General features: G+C 36.5%; 1 protein-coding gene and 1 long non-coding RNA gene across 6 annotated transcripts in view; one reads left to right on the top strand and one right to left on the bottom strand.

The window, feature by feature from the left end:
- Positions 1-17,776, bottom strand: part of LOC107659207 (GDP-mannose 4,6 dehydratase) — a 74,856-nt gene that overhangs the window by 35,748 nt on the left and 21,332 nt on the right. For all 5 annotated transcript variants that reach the window (XM_016448068.1, XM_016448069.1, XM_016448071.1 and 2 more), the window contains 3 exons: positions 8,674-8,866; positions 8,469-8,573; positions 299-426 (listed from right to left, as the gene is read on the bottom strand). In XM_016448068.1, the coding sequence (XP_016303554.1) occupies positions 299-426; positions 8,469-8,573; positions 8,674-8,866 (426 nt within the window). The remainder of the gene's footprint in view (positions 1-298; positions 427-8,468; positions 8,574-8,673; positions 8,867-17,776) is intronic.
- Positions 4,284-5,348, top strand: LOC107659209 (uncharacterized). Its single transcript, XR_001630886.1, has 2 exons — positions 4,284-4,349; positions 5,277-5,348. It is a non-coding gene; the product is annotated as an uncharacterized LOC107659209 (long non-coding RNA).

The raw sequence follows: 17,776 nt of genomic DNA, 5'->3' as shown, positions 1-17,776 counted from the left end.
ATTATTTTTTTTAATTCAAACTAATGCTAAAAGAGTATGTTGATCATCAATATTAAGTTAAAATAATTGATTAGTTTAAATGAAAGTGATTCTAAACCAGCTTTGGTGTAGATGTTTCAGAGTTCTGAAAGTGGCCTGACATTTTAAAACAAAATACAGGGCTGAAATTTCAATGTAGCGTTCATAGAGACAACGTGGCAATGGGTTGGTACACCATGTACCATAGAAGAAAACAGTGTATGTGTATATGTACGTCCTCAACAGAATTGAACCAAAATGTGTGAGTGTGTTCAAGTACCTCCACATAATCTTTGGCATGGCCCCAGTCTCTCTTGGAGTCTAGATTGCCCAGACTGAAGCACTGCAACTGCCCAAGATGGATCTTCGCCACAGAGCGACTGATCTTCCTAGTTACAAAATTCGAACCTGGAAAAACATGTACACACAGATTTGAAAAATTAGTATGAAGCATTAATTCTGCCTTGTCATTCTTTTTCACTCTCATTTAGTTTTTTTTCATGCTTTATTCTTTTCTTGTACCTGTCCATTTCATTAATTTTTGATCCCACTCCCCCCCATACATGTCAGTGCAAATTTGCGTTTCGGCCAAAGCGAATTGAGAACTATGGCCGTCAATATGTCCTTCTCGCACACACACAGGCAGAAACACACTAACAGTCACACACAGGGATAAAATCAGACTCTTGTCAAGTCACTGGACCACCCCAGAGAATCTGTAAGCCCGTCCAAAGTCCTACTGAGCTGCCAGACACACACGCACACACACACATGCTTCATCTGTGGGAAAACTTGGACGCTCTCATGTCCTGCTGGGTTGTGCTATAGCTTGAATCAGACAGAGGTGGGAGTTCTAGACGAAAACCTCCACCGCCTATAATATCAGGCCCGGGTCAGAGCAGGAACACACTTACTTTAAGTGTATAAGTTAACGACCACTATTACGCTCTTGACTTGGGCTGAAGCCTACATGTGTGTGTGATTTTGGCCATAAAAGCTGCCTGGAGAGAATCAGCAATGCCGGGAAGATCATGTCCTATAATTGCACAACAAAAGTCAACTACAAAATTGGGGCGGTCTTAAACCTTTCTTAAACTTTTTTCTGCTTGCCCAGTAAGGCTAGATTTCTACTTGCTCTGCGCCCATGAATTTATAATGTCATGTTTACATTTATAACTGTAAATATAACAGAAATATACAATTGCTGTAAGGTTTAATATTTAGTTCCCATAGCTTAAACGGCAAATGGTCACGGGTTCGATTCCCAAAGAATACATGAACTGATGACATGTTTATAACTCACTTTGAATAAAACCGTCTGCCAAATGTATAAATGTACATTTATTTGAAAATGATTGAAACACATTTATAAGCATTCCTGTAGCTTAAACTGTAGATCATGGCCAAAACACACATTTGCCAAGGTTTGATTCCCAGGAACATGCATGAACTGATATAATTTAAATATGATTTAAATAAAGTGCAAGTCACTTCTTTAATAAAAGCACTTGTCAACTGCATAAATGTACATTTCTTTAATTATTTAAAAGCATTCAAACAGTAGACAATGGGCCCAAGCGACGCCAAGGTCATTGGTTTGATTCTCAGGGAAAGATTTAACCGATTAAAAATCAGCCAAATGCGTAAAAGTGTACATTTGAAAAATATTATTAGTTACTAAACTTTTTTCACATTTTCACCATTTTAATCAAATGTTAAGTTGTCTTTACCAAAAAGCAGCAATATAGTTTTTACTAATAAGCAGAATTCGCAATTAAATATCATAGAAAACCATATGTTTATGTTTTCCAGGCATAAAAATTATTGTACATGATTGAAAAAAAATAAGTAAGATATGCTGTAGCATGATCCAAAACAGTGGCCCTAGGCCAGCAGGTCACCTTTATTGCTGAGCCTTGATCTGCAGTGTAACCTGAAATGAAATGTAAAAAAAAATAAATCATAAGTGGACAAACTCTTTCCACTTACAGGATGACCGTCATGGGCCCCCCGTGTGCAGGCTTGCTGCTATCACAAAGGGCTCTTTCTAATCCGTACTAAACGCAGCTCATGACCAGGTGCGTGAGCTTGGCACGAGAAGAACGGTTTAAAATACCACACTGTAAACAGCCGGGTCAATCCATCGTCACAGACAAACCACAGGGGGGGACCCGAGGATCTGATTTCTACTCACTCGTTTGAAAAAAAGAGAGGAAAAAAGTAAATCGAAGCCGATTGACCAAACCGTGGTCCACAATAATGGGGGGGCTATGCGTCTGTGCGCAAGTGTGTTTAAAAGTCCAAGACATGCCATTTCCGCACACCGGCTCCTGTTTCCAGTCGGAGTGTAATTAGGCCGTCTCTTAGCACACGGTGGGAAGCCATGACGAGGAGCAGAGTCGCAGGGAGTCGACCGCAGCTCGCTCTCATCAAGTCTAAAACAACCCAGTTTAGGGCAGGTTTAGACCGTGATTATGCGGACGGGATCGCAGCAGACCTGCAGGTGTGCGTGTTGGCAGCGGAAGGTGCCCGGGCGCTGTCAATGCACATTTTAAGAGTAATGAGCGAGGGTAACGTTGAGTATCTAGGTGAAATTTCTAATGGATGGAAAGACGCCCTGCCAAACCAGGTGGAAATAAAGTGCAGTCAAGATGTCTGGTCTATCAGTCACTGACACTTAGATATTTCCAGCACGTGAAAAAAAACGACTGTCAGTACAAGGCCCTGTTCCTGTTTCTTGACATATGTCTGAACACACATTCATGCAGATGTACACGCAACCATCGGATTGCCACGTTCATTTAAATGAATGACAAAAACACACAGCAGCACCCTGCTCTCTTTCAGAACTGGCAAAGCTGCAATGTCAAACCAGAAAAACAGTTAGAGCGCTCAATAATATGGTTGGCCCGCTGACCCGGAGGCCGTTATGAGTTTTGGCCCAGCTGACTAAACTGTCAGTTGTCTTATTGGGTCAGTGCTATATCTTATGAGTTTTTTATTATAGTTACATACAGAAAACTATATAATATGTAATGAGTTTTTATTATAGTTACATACAGAAAACTATATAATATGTAATGAGTTTTTTATTATAGTTACATACAGAAAACTATATAATATGTAACTTCCAGATACTATTCTTAATTTTCTTTGTAAAGAAAAATGTACATTTAATGAAAAAATACATTTATATTTGTGAAAAAATGCATGATAATATTAATATGAAATTAACATTAATATTAATATGAAATTAACATTTAGAAACGTCAAAAATTATGAATGTAAAATATATAATTACATTCTTAAAGGGTACATATCATGAAAATCTGATATCATATAATTTCTGTGTTTAAGTGCTATAACGGGTCCCTGGTGCACCTACCAACCCAGAAAACGTGAAATAGCGACATCAGTGTACTAGTTCTAACACCATGGCGAAAGTTTGAGCAAAGCATGCTAACTGTTCTGTCTTTGGCTGCACTGAGGAGCACAGCCTCAGAGGAGACAAGAGAGCAGTGGATTTATTGATTTATTTAATGTATATTACACTGCTGTAGTGTTGTCAAAAGTACTGACCGCAATACCAGTCGGTACTCTAATTTTAAAAACGTCCATTTCCGGCTAACATTTGAGCGATGTTAAGTGGATTCTTAAACACCGCTGATTTGCCATAGTGTTCACGCACTCCGCTCGGTGAAGAGCGTGAAGCAATGATCATTGAAGCCAATCACAGTCATATCTGTTGAGCGTGTGAACACTGGTCAATCAGCGCTGTTTAGGAATCCACTTAACATCGCTCAAATGTTAGCGGGAAACTGATGTTTTTAAAATTACAGTACCAACGGGTATCGCGGTCAATACTTTTGATAACACTACACTGCTGGCACACAGATCTAATATAAACATGCAATTTCTTTTTAAGTGCAATAAGACATGAAAGAGAACTTAGTTTAGTACTCACATGCCTCGTGACAGCCGCTTTCTGTACGCGTGCTTCGGATGTTAAATAAATAAATTAATAATAAATAAACAAATGACTAATTATGTTGCAAATAATTGCAAATAATAAAGGGTTTTGCCTTTTTTATTTTTTATATATATTTTTATAAAATAAAATGTATAATATAATACAACTAATTATCTAAGACGCCTGTGGAAAATATTGGCAGGTTATGTAGAAATCTCAACTACTTCCCCAACTAGGCATTTAGAAAAAAATCCTTATTGTTGAGCCCCAAGTAACGAACCATGTCAGCTTTTGGGAGTGCATGTGGGAGTGTGTGTCGGACAGACAGAGAGTGAGAAGCAGAAAGCTAGAGAGATACAAGGTGAGGAGTACAGCCTCAGAGGAGACAAGAGAGCAGTGGATTTATTGATTTATTTAATGTATATTACACTGCTGTAGTGTTGTCAAAAGTACTGACCGCAATACCAGTCGGTACTCTAATTTTAAAAACGTCCATTTCCGGCTAACATTTGAGCGATGTTAAGTGGATTCTTAAACACCGCTGATTTGCCATAGTGTTCACGCACTCCGCTCGGTGAAGAGCGTGAAGCAATGATCATTGAAGCCAATCACAGTCATATCTGTTGAGCGTGTGAACACTGGTCAATCAGCGCTGTTTAGGAATCCACTTAACATCGCTCAAATGTTAGCGGGAAACTGATGTTTTTAAAATTACAGTACCAACGGGTATCGCGGTCAATACTTTTGATAACACTACACTGCTGGCACACAGATCTAATATAAACATGCAATTTCTTTTTAAGTGCAATAAGACATGAAAGAGAACTTAGTTTAGTACTCACATGCCTCGTGACAGCCGCTTTCTGTACGCGTGCTTCGGATGTGTGCGCTCAGGAAACCGTATATCAGAAGTTTAAACTAATATGGTTTAAAACGCATGATTTCAGCGCGATAGACATGATCATCAAAACTAAACAGATGTTTTTTTTAGCAGAGTATCTGAGGAACGAGCTGTACAGCCCTATTCTGGAAAAGGAGGGGGGAGCAGCAGGTCATTTGCATTTAAAGAGACATGCATGAAAACAGTGTGTTTCTGCTTCCACTCAAAAAAGGCATTTTCAAAATGATATAATAAATGACCTGTGGGGTATTTCGAGCTGAAACTTCACAGACACAATTTGGGGACACCTGATACTTATATTACATATTGTAAAAGGGGCATAATAGGTCTCCTTTAGTACAATATATAATATGAAAGTTATTTTATATAATGCTAGAGAGATACAAGGTGAGGAGTGAGGTTTAATTTGAGACATTAAAGGAGCATCTCATTCACTTCCCTTCTTTGTTGCCATGACAACATGACAACACAAACACAGGTGTGTGAGGCGGGTAGACGAGGAGTGAAAGAGCAAAACATCTCATGGCTCCTCCAGCAGTGTGCACATGTGCGTGTGTGCGTCTGCGATAGGTGAGAGGTCCATCGACACCTTCATACAGGTGCAGCCCTTCTCACCTGGAGAGGTTTAACTTCTTAAAACGCTCGTCTTTCAACAGGAAAGAGGGAACGTGAACGAACAAAAAGACGAGAGATGAGTGTGTAATGGAGGAGCCCTCAGATGTCGTCTGATTGACTGGCACGACCGTTTCTCTCGTCTACAACTACACACTGTTATTAGACGTACGAACCTGAATAGGTGTCAAAGTGTAACTGCTTTCACATGCGCACACACCCCAGACGTCTCTGTGGCAGATTTGTAACAGATTATTTTTCTCTTCTCATATTTCGTAAACTCTTTCGGAGCGAGTTTGTTTATTGGTGAAAGTGGACACCGGCTGAAATTCCGAAGTGAATTCCAAACTAGATTAACTCATCATCGCTGGCCCGCCCAATGAGGGGAGGCTACCACTGAGATCAGACAGGAAATGAAGTTGGCTTTTTTCACACTATCCCATCCATCTCTCTCCCTGTCTAGCTATCTAACCCTACTCCAGCCCTGTACTCCCTTCTTTCCTCGTCTTCCTTCAACTTATACACACACTTAGACTGTCTAGTTGGCCATGTTTGTGTCACCCGCTTAAAAATCCACGCCACTAATGACATCACCGCTCTTCCTGTGCTCTGGAATTGTGGGTGGGGGCACAGAACAACACTCTTGTTGTTGAGAAGATGTCATGGCTGCACCCTTTACCAAATGTTGTGTCATGATACTCCCCCGTAAACCAATCACAATGGGTCTGGCCACACATGCAACATGCTCTCTGGACTCTTGCATCACTTCCTTTAGTGTAGTCTGCAGAGCTGTTATTGTATGTCTCATAACCCAGTGAGCCATCTTGATGTCTAGATAAGTCCGATTCTGTCTGATTAAGAAATTAAATTAAACTATATTTAATCACGTGACACCACAAAACTGTCACTCCCATTACAATCACTGAAAATATCTACACTTTAAGCGCTTATAATGGGAGTGATCTAGTTGCTGTGTCACGCCACGCACTTGTAACGTAAACAGTTCTGTTGCGCCAAGATTGCCATCAAGGCACTGACAGACTGTTTGAGGAATATTCACACTCCAGTCCAGAGGTTCCATCTAGTAGCAAATATTTGTCATTTAAGCAAACTATGAAAGCTTCACGCCTAAAAATGACTGATGAATTTGCTTTACAGTAATCCTTTGGTTGTTAATGAGTCTACAAATGAGTTGAAATTTGGTTCTTTAAAATACATATTTGCATGTGTAGTGAGTGCTACATTACGTAGATTTATTTTTTATTATTATTTTTTTTGCATCACGTTGAAAAGTTTGGGGTCAGTAAGGTTTTGTTTTGAGAGAAATTGAAACTTTTATAATGACATTTATATTTATAAGAGCAACATTTATATTGCTACAAAAGACTTATTTAAAAAAATGTTGCTCTGCATTAAATAAATCTGTCAATCAAATAATCCTAAAAAAACACTGTGTCATGATTTCCACACTTCATTTAGCCATCTATATTTCAACATTAATAATAAGAAATGTTTCCTGAGCAGCAAATCAACATTTTCTAAAGGATCACGTGACACTGAAGACTGGAGTAATGGCTTCAGCTAACTTTAAATGACTTTTTAAAATATAATAAAAATATTCTTTTAAATTGTAACATCATAATATTACTGTATTTACTGTATTTTTGATCAAATTTATTTATTTATTATTTAATTCATTGATGTCATCAAAAATACAGTAAATACAGTAATATTATGATGTTACAATTTAAAAGAATATTTTTATTATATTTTAAAAAGTCATTTAAAGTTAGCTGAAGCCATTACTCCATTATTATTAATTAATTAAATTAAATTATTAAATTAAATTATTAAATAAATGCAGCCTTGTTGAGAATAAGAGACTTCTTACAAAAACATAAAAAAAAATCTTACTGACCCCAAACTTTTGAATGGTAGGGTAGTTGAGATGTTAAAGGGATAGTTTAACAAGAATTACAATTCTTAAAAATACCTAATAAATTCAAACATTCGACATGAGGGTGAGTAAATTATGACAGAATTTAGATTTTTGAGTGTACCTGTAACATACTGGAAGCATTTAAGAATTATAAATGCATTTGTATGCAAGACTTACATTTTTAAACTCCCACTATTCATTACTCTTATTTTGTTATGAAAATTAAAAAGGAGGTTGAGTTGTTAAACCTGACCAGAACTTATGCCCGTTTTGATGAATGAGGTGACAGAAATTATGAGGTCTAACACATAGCAGTGGCTGTTGGTTACTGCACATTTTTCAAAACCAAATGAAAATGAAACCACATAAGGCGTACTTTTACCAGAAAGTGACCCCTAAGCAAAGTAATCTCAGTAGCTCTGCACTAGAAGAAGAAGAACCAAATGTTTTTACTGTATTTTTGATCAAATAAATGCAGCCTTGGTGAGCATAAGAGACTTCTTTCAAAAACATAAAATCTCACTGATTCTAAACTTTTGAACATAGGGTAGAGTTAAATAAACAGTTCACCCAAAAATGAAAAAAAAAAAGAATTCATAAAAATATATTTTTTGTGTCATACATTCGACATGAGTGTGAGTAAATGGAGACAGAACTTTGATTTTTGGGTTGAACCTGTAACATACTGGAAACATTCAAGAATTATTAATACATCTGTATGCAAGACTTACATTTTTAAACTCCCACTGTTCATTAATATCATTTTGATATGAAATTTTAAAAACAAGGTTGAGTTAAGTCTGACCAGAAAATGTTTTGATGAAAATATGAGGTCTACCGCATAGAAGTGACTGTTGGTTACTGCACATTTTTCAAAACCAAATGAAAATGAAACCACATCAAGCGTATACGTTTATTAGAAAGTGGACCCCAAGTGAAGTAATCTCAGTATTCCTGCACTAGTTCTAAGAACCAAACAAACTAAAACAGTAAAAAGTTTTTTTCATCTTGTGTGTGGTGTGTCTGACCTCTTCTAGGACTCTCATGATTGAACAAGATCCCATTCACAGCAAAGAGGTTATAGGCTTCCCTGAAGTTTACCACTATCCAGTATGCATAGAGTTTAGCAGCACCTGCGAAGAAAATAAGATATATATGTGTATTTATTTATTATTAATATAACAACGTAAAAATATAAAGACACAGCATGTTTTTAGATGTGTGCGTGCTGACCATAAGGAGAACGTGGGTAAAATGGTGTGGTCTCCTTCTGGGGAATTTCCTGTACTTTCCCGTAGAGTTCGCTGGTGGAGGCCTGGTAGAAGCGGACGGTGTCAGTTAAACCGCAGGTCTTCACTGCATCCAGCAGCCGTAGGGTCCCCAGCCCGTCAACGTCTGCGGTGTACTCAGCCAGGTCAAAGGAGATCTGACAAACACAAGGCATTTATGCGTAAGACTTAAATGTAAAAGTATACAAGTAAATGGCTAAATGCAATTCAGTCTTATGACATAACTCAATAACATAAGCCAAGAAGTTGCCAACATAAACATAATTTAAGGAAATATGAAAACAAGTAACTGCCTGGTAATAAAACTCAGTGCAAAACGCTCTAAACTGAGAGCAGGAATCTTCTTTTTGGTTGATATCAAGTGTCTTTGTTTGCATAGAGCTGCATGCTCTGCTGTTACTGGAAAACACAGAGCATCAAACGACAGCTAAATGTTGTATATGGATAACTGTATTCGTTGCATATAATTTGCAAGCCATCAAAAGAGCAACAACACAGTATTATCTAACAATGTTGCATTATCTCTAGCTTGATTTTGCAGTGTATTTCAAACTATTATACAAACAAAACTGACTATCAACAGAAAATCTGAACCTTAAAGGATTTTGTTAACTGATTCACTAAAAAGATTAGACTTAAAAGAACAATTTGTTCACAAATCAGTCATTGTTACTTCTCTCATGAATGCGGGAAAGAGAACAAGCATGGATGTCAAGATTTTCAGTGAAAAATTTTTTTTCAGCCTGTTCCTAATAAATAGTTATTAGGGTTGGGTAAAAAATATCGATATCTCGATATTAATCGATTCTCATTTTTACGGAATTAATACTAGTTATAGCACAAAATAAACATGACTAAACATCCGAAGGTAAGTTAAAAGAAAGAGTACAACTTTACAATCTGTATCCTGTCTCATGTAAACGCTCAATCTGTGTTTCAGTCGTGCAAAGATGCCAATATAATGGCTTGTAAACAATGTGTCACGTAACGTCACATTTACCTCAGAAAATCCATCAAGTTTTTATGACAGCCACCATTTAAATGTTTATATTTCAAAAAACGAACTGAAGTAGAAATATTAATATGTAACTGTAACTTTATTATTGTAAAAACAATATTATAGTAATGTTGTACCAACTGACTCTCATGTATATTTTACAGCATTAGTTGAGATGTTTTTTCCTTGAGAAAATAAGGCATGTACTGTACCTGATATATAGGGTAAATGTACCTATTAAGCTCACCAAAATCTACATTGAGTCATTTTAGTGCACAAGATATTGGTTTCAGTACAAGAAGTTATATTAAAATAAAATATTAATCTCTCTCACAAAAATGTAATTTTATTTTAAATGACAAAAGCATTTGAATTAAGATATACATCATTAAATGCAAAAGGTCTGGCTATGCTTAATGAGTACATTTTTGTACCCAAAAAACAAACTATTTACAAAGTAGGTAAGTGTATGAAGCCTAGTCTTTTAAAAATCTGTTCACATTTTAAAATTCCAGCCTTTAGTTGCCTTTTTCCTGGACAGATACTACAGGTTTCTGTTGGCTCCTTCTTTGAATGGAAGACATGCCTCTTTCATCTTTAGGCATAAACTATAGTTATGTCTCGATTTTGTCATCTTAAAGCTGTTAAAATAAGTTATTAATCGTTTTATTGAGATCAACTTAAAGTGACGACCATCAGTTAATATTTAAAGACTGTTTATGAAGTATTTACATAGACGTTCAATGTGGAAGAGCTTAAAGAGAGCACACTGAGCTTAATTGGAGCAGCAACAATTTTTAATACATTTCATGTAATAATTATTAAAATGACAAGATTTTGCTAAATACATAATCTAGGTCATGTATTAAGTTCACAAATATTTTAATATGAACAACTATTATTAACAATATCTATGAAATTATACTTTTTCTTATTGATGTCACACTGAAACTGTGTGATTTTCATAGTAGTGTACGCTTTAAGCTCACCTGAATAATATGAAATCTTTAAAAATTACAGCAGTATAAAACCACTGACCAGCAATAAACTGTCAATTTATAATATTATGGATTTAAAAGTACAAGCCAGTAATGCCTGTGAAGTAATATATTAGCGTAGCACACAATCTTATACAGCTAGTCAGCTAACTGTGTTTTGTAGCATCTGCGCTATGTTGCTAAAACTATCTTTTGGATCTAACTGTAATTATTTCCCACTTCCAAGTTCCAGGTTATACTATGCAAAAGTCTGAACATTAATCTCTTAATTTTACAGTAAGTAGTGAATCTTACCCAAAATAAAGGCTTAAACATCTAAAAAAATGCACATTTAAAGGGCTCCTCTTTTGGTGAAAGTTTTCAGACAGGTTTAAAAATGGCCGCCAGACAGTGTCAACACATGGAGACCCATATCTCAGTGTATAATTATCTGAATGACTTGAAATTACAGGAGGTATGTAGTAGCAAACACATCAATTGGTTAAGACATCAAGTAGGATAATAAACAAATTTTTCTTTTTATAATCGGAGTTCAAAAATGGAAGTGTGCTTAATGGGTACGTGAGCTTAATAGGTACGTTTACCCTATCCAAAATAATCAATATTGAATCGAATCGGCAATCGAATCGAAAGCTTGTGAATGAGAATCGAATCGTGAAATTTGTGTCAAAACCCAGCCCTAATAGTTATCCTACGACTTTAGAAGATGAATTTAGCGCACAGACTCATATGAACTTCTATCACACTTTCATTGTGCCTTTGCATCCTTTTGAAAACTTTAAATTAATTGTATTTATATGGAAAAAGGTACACTCATCAAAATTTCAGTCATACAGTATACAGAATAAAGGTGAGTAAATAAATGTTAATATTTGGATGAACTATTCCTTTAACATTGCAAATAGTTTGAGGTGCTACATCATGCAACTGAAATACTGCACAGTGTTTTTGAGAAAGAAGGTCTCTGCTCTAATTTAACGAGTTCAGACATACTCAATTCCCAAACACGAGCGAGCCGGGGAATCCCTGACTGAAACTGAGATGTTAAAGATAGGGAGAGAAAGCAAGAAACAGAAAGACAGACAGGAACTGAGCAGGAGAAAGAGAGAGAGAGACAACTCATCTAACCTGTTCCTAAAATTTGACATACGCTTCTCAGAATCGCACCTACACGTTTTTTCCATCGAGACAAACACTCGGCAACAGGCACGAACTGAATTAGTTCCGAAATACCCTAGTGCGCATCTGTAACCACACCTCAGAGAGAAAACAAAAGCGTCTGACAGCTGATTATCATGAGACTGAAATGATATTTAAGTGTCTTCGCAACGCAAATTCGCAGCACATTCAAAATAATCCTTATAATGCAGCAACGGATTGCCTTTAGTTGTGTTGCTTGGCGCTCGTCCAATAGCTATCATTACCGTTGCTGGGATAATTAGCTTGAAGTTTTTTGGACTGTGCAAACATGCTCTTAAATGTGAGCCAAAACATTCAATCATACCAGTTCGAACTAAGAGAGACATGTTTCTGTCAGGTACAAGTAGATTTATGTCTTCAGATTGTGTGGAGAGCTTTCACGGCATCTTGCCACGCCGCAAGCAATTTTAATTTCTTGGGCATTGTTTTCTCCAAACAAACAGCCAGGATGCGGATTTCAAATGTCATGAAAATGCCAAAATAGTGCTATTAGAGGAACACCGATACCGTAATTTGCTCTTTCCAGCTGTTACTAGTAGCAGTAGCCATTGCGTTGATGCAAGTAAGTGTGCTGCGAACTCCAAATTGCTCCCTCTATGCATTTGCAGGCTAAGAAAAGACGTGGAAATTACCGGGATTTTGTTGTTTATGTAAGCTCGGCCGCATTTTACACGTTATCCGAAGTGAGCGGGAGACTCGTAGAAAATTGTGCTGTAAAAGCAATTTCTTCGTGTTTCCACAGCAACTTGGAACTGTCAGGGGGGTAGGATTTATGTCTGACATCGGGAAAATCCCCGTGGCCCAGGGCGACTCGTGCACAAGCGAACACCCTCTCTCTTTCGGCTCTACCTAATAGAGCTGGCCTCCTCTGTCGATAATACTCCTACACTCCTCACGGCTTCGGCACGTCAGGATTGGAATTCATCAGCTAATTAAATCTATGCTTGAGATGACACCAACTTCCCTCGCTCTTCTGCCTGCTCAACCAGACACGCTCACCTCATCATTCACTCCTTCCCTCAAACATAAACACACATGTAAACATGGCAACAGCCTGGATCATTATGGGCTACGGTTGGGGTTGCCCCAGGCGCAAGTTGTCTGTAGCAATCGCAGAGCTCATAGACGCTTGTGTGTGTGAGAGCGGAGGGAGGGGAGAAACCATGACTGCGAATAATTAGGGAATCATTTAGCCTGTTACAGATGTCCTTAAACTGTCTCCATCCTTGTAAAAACAAAGCTCTATTTTTAACACATCTTATGTATCCAGAAGACAACATTTCTCAACCTTTTTCGTTTCGTGTAGCCCCACAGCTCCATCAGTAGGGCTCAGGAACCCCCTTTATTGACTCCAATTTAGAGATCTTTTTATTTTATTTAATAATTTGAATTAATCTTAACTTAAAAAAATGAATAAACTAAGTTAAACGAATAATTAATTGAAAACTAAAGATTTGTTAATTTCATTTTCTAGTAACATTTTTTTAAATAAATTTATTTTATTAATTTTAATGTATTATTAATTATAATTAAAGGAGCTTATAATTAAATTAATTAAATTAAAATAAAAACATAAATATATATTTTTTAATTTTTTAATTATTTATATTTTTTTAAATCTATTTATATATTTAGAATGTATTTACTTTTTACCTAAGAAAATAGCTAAACACAAACAAAAAATAAAAAATAAACTAAACAATAAAAAAACAAAACAAACACACACACATAAAACCAAACTTTACAAAACAAAACAAATCTTTACAAAATAAAACTTTATTGTTGTTTTTTCTTTGTTGTTTGTTGTTTCTTGTTTTTTTTCTGTTTGTTCTTTTCTTTTAATTAAAGGGGTAGTTCACGGTTTTTTTTTTCTAGGCTTGATTGTGTTTATGGGGTGCAGTCTAACATGTGTTAATGCTTCGTTTTAAAAAAAAAAAGCATTATTTTTCACATAACTTACCTTTATTCCACACCGCTCTGTCCCTTCTCTGAGAAACGCGCTGATCATTTCCTGCTTTTATGAAGCCCCGCCCTCAGAAATAGGCGATGGTCTCTGATTGGTTAGCTCTAACTAAAAGAGCTAAACTAAAAGAGTTTTCAGTAGTAATCTAGTGCGCATCTAAACGTCCCGCCCCTCACCTCAGCGGCATGTGCTCCGGTTGTATTGTAAACAACATCGTCGTTAATATCGCTTATCAGTTTGAGCCCGATTGAGAAGCAGAGGATATTACTGAAGAGTATTGTGCAGAACCTGTGCAAGCACGGCTTTTAATGGTAGGCCTATGTTTTTTGTTTGTTGTTGTCTCATACTTTTAGATATGCTGTTATTTGTAGATGCTACTGCTTATGTTAGCTTTTAATATACGGTTTTATCCTGATTAAAGCTTTAATACAGTACGGCAACTGCACTTGCGTCCATGTTTAACGCTTCTCATAGCTTCATTGTTGGAGCTGAGCTGAATGAGAGAGCGAGAGAGAGAGAGATGCAGAGCATGTGCAGAGTAGGGGGACACGAGGAACAGTATTAAGAACCGCTGCTTTAGAACATTGATTTTGAAACTTGGGAATCCGTTAGAATCGTTAGAAGACATATATGAATAGATTTTTACGTGCACCTCTAGTTTTCTCTTCCTCTTCTCTAAAGCAGCGCAGCATGGCCTCGCCCCCTTTGCCTTTTTTTGCTGACTTTTCCCGAGGGCGGGGTTTGGTTTATGTCACGAAACCGGGAAGTAACTCGTTGTAGTCCCTACCAACCGTTTTTGTAGGTATTAAACTGCCAGAATTTTAAAAGACGATATCTCCGTTTGCATTGAGCTTTCAGCTTCGTAACTTTGCAGATACTGTTTACAACAGCAACATTACATACTAACTAACGTTTAAAAAGTGAAATCGCAATAAACCACCCCTTTAAATAATTACATCTGGTGTGGAAGAGCTTCACCAGCCAGCAAAGTCTAGAACTGAACCCCCTTTAAAAACCACTTGGATGAATTGGAAGAGCAGGCCAGACCCCATCACCCATCATCAGTGCCTGACCTCACCAATGCTTGTGTTTTGTTTAACATTTAATTTCAAATCTCTTCCAGGAAGGTCTTCCATTAGATTTTGGAACATGACTTTTGGATTTGAATCCATTCAGAGAGTGGAGCATCAGTGAGGTCAGACGCTGACGTTGGGTCTGGCTAACAGTAGGCTTTCAAAATTCATCCCTAAGGTGTTCAGGTCTGGGCTTTGTGCAAACACTTCTAAAGGAAGAGTATAGTGCAATCCATATAATCCGGCCACACATTTTCATCATGCTATTTCATTTGCTTGAGAACAGCGCAGTCACACACAAGGTTCTGTTCAACTCCTGACAGTTGACACTGACAGTTAACCTTGTGCTGACAGCAACCAACAACTACCACATGTGAGTGGTCTCTGACTGAACCAACTCTCTGACACACACAGCACATGAGTCATCACAGTTGACAGGTGCTGTCATTTAGGAGCTCGAAAGAATGATGTGAGCTATTGTGTGCGCTTATCTGTACGTCAAGAAGCCTACAGACTGTTGAAACACTGACAATGCACATGATATGCCAAGATCTGCATCGCTGAGCATCCACCTCAGTTTTGTTAAAAGCAATGAGCACAACGTGCTTCCGATTAACATAAAAATATCAAATATGAGTGCTTGACCTGCTTGTTTATTTTGAGAGAAGATGATGAATGCTTCCAAGCTATAAATAGTTGTAATTATATACTCTGGTGTCTAGTAGGTCTCTCTGCAGACCAAATTCATTACCATATAATTTTTTTGCCAAATGTTTGTGTTGTCATTATATGCCATCCACTAACCTGTCTAAAACAATCCAGCTCACAATCTCAGACTGACTGTCACTTGTCCAATCAAGTGACAGTCCCTTCCTTAGCCATTTGCTTTTATGAATTTTTTTGTGTAGTATTGAACATTGCTGTTGCAAATTCTGAATTAAATATGTAATGCTATCTAGCTGGCTAACATAGATGAGCTTTAGAGGAGGATAAAGACTTGTGGCAGTCTTGAAACAGCAAACAAATTAAAATTATTACAGTTTTGAAATTATTCTGATTGGTCTGATTTATCCATAATTCTCACAAAACTGACTGTTGTCCAAGGCAACTAATTTACTACATATCTGTAAAAGTCTCTTGTATAAGAGGCACTCTTAAATAATAAAGTTTTTACTCAAATCTGTATTTATTGTTCATTTATTTGGCAAGTAGCTGTGTAATAAGCAATAAAATAAAAAAAAAATAAAAAAATAAATAAAATGTACATATATCAGACACACGTTTCTAAATATAAAGTGAATAATTTTTATATGGTGGGGCCTGTGAAAATACTGGCAGGGCTGCACATATTGTAACTGCTGGCCTGACTAGGAAAAAATATATACTTATTGTTGAGCCCTACTTGTATATAGTACATATCTAAAGGTCATGCAGACAAGTGGCACCAGCGTTGACTACAGAGAGAGCGCAATGACTTGCACAACAGAAAAGGGAACCAGAGAGATTTCTGCTTTAAATGAGAAAGCAAAAATGTGGAGACTTTTAGATTTTTCCACCAATTTGCATGAAACAAAAGATGGAAATACAAACCTTGAGGCTTAATAACATTTCTCTGTATAATAACGTGATAACTGGAGTCTTATGTTTTTGAACTTAAGTTCTTCTCTTGCATCCTACTTTACATTCATCATAATCTTAAACATCATTAATCATTTTCAGAGTTTACTTTGGAATCACACACTATGATACTAATCTGCAGCTGAATATTTCCTGATCCTAGTCTTCCAGGCACTTGAGCCAACATCTCTGGTAATGCTATGATCCAAAGTACCATCCTTTATTTTTATTCTTTCATTCCATACTTCTGTTCAAAATTTTGCCAAGGTCATTACCTGATGTAATGGCAATGATAATAATAATGATAATGATAAATAACAATAAAAACTAAAAGCTAATAAAACTAAATACGAAATGCTTCTCTTGACTAATGTTAACTCCTTTAGGGCAGGGCATGAGACAGGAATGTGTCCGTTTACACCGCACAAAGGATGAATTGTTCATTGCAATACCTGCTTTTATTCTGTAAACGGCTATTTTCCACCTCTCAATCAAGCGTTGAGTGCTTGTGCTAGCAAATCCACAAAGATTGGCATATTATTCAGACATACCATGTCAGTCACATTACTTCCAAAATTTAAAAGCAGCTCGACGTTGATAAGTCAAGCCATCTTAACCCATTTTCTAGGACTGAATATTCCCAAAAAAGACAAGGTGTACCATAGGACACATCTTTCTTTGCCTAATCTAGAGCAATCAAGGCTTACGTAAGTTTACAGACTTTAAAAATGCTTTTTTTTTTTTGACAAGTTTAATGCTGTTTTAATCCCTGGATTAAAGCCGTGACTGCTTGATGCGCTTTATGTTGCCACTTGCCAAAGATGTCACATTTGTTGGGCCGTTTCTTTTCAAAGCTGAGTAACTCATACCCAAATAAGACCATCAACACAACTGTGTTGCCATTGACAAACTATGTCAATGTCTAAAACTGGCCAACTCAATGTACACGCATACAAATTATAATTTGGGAATTCATTAAACATAATAAATGAAAATAAAGAAAATAAATGACTATAAATGAATAAATGAATATAAAAAATAAACAAACAATATAAAAAAGGATTAATAAATAAAGTAATTTAAAATAAATGAAGAAAATGTCAATATAAAAATTAATTAGTTTAAAAATAAGTGTTGATTAAAGGAATATAAAGAAAGCGAAAGAAAGAAAGAATTAATAATATAAAAAAAAATTAAAA

Source organism: Sinocyclocheilus anshuiensis, unplaced genomic scaffold, assembly GCF_001515605.1.
Source record: "Sinocyclocheilus anshuiensis isolate Anshui unplaced genomic scaffold, SAMN03320099.WGS_v1.1 scaffold423, whole genome shotgun sequence".
NCBI classification, from domain to species: domain Eukaryota; kingdom Metazoa; phylum Chordata; class Actinopteri; order Cypriniformes; family Cyprinidae; genus Sinocyclocheilus; species Sinocyclocheilus anshuiensis.
The sequence above is the reverse complement of the archived record's forward strand: the minus strand, read 5'-3'. Positions and strand labels throughout refer to the sequence as shown.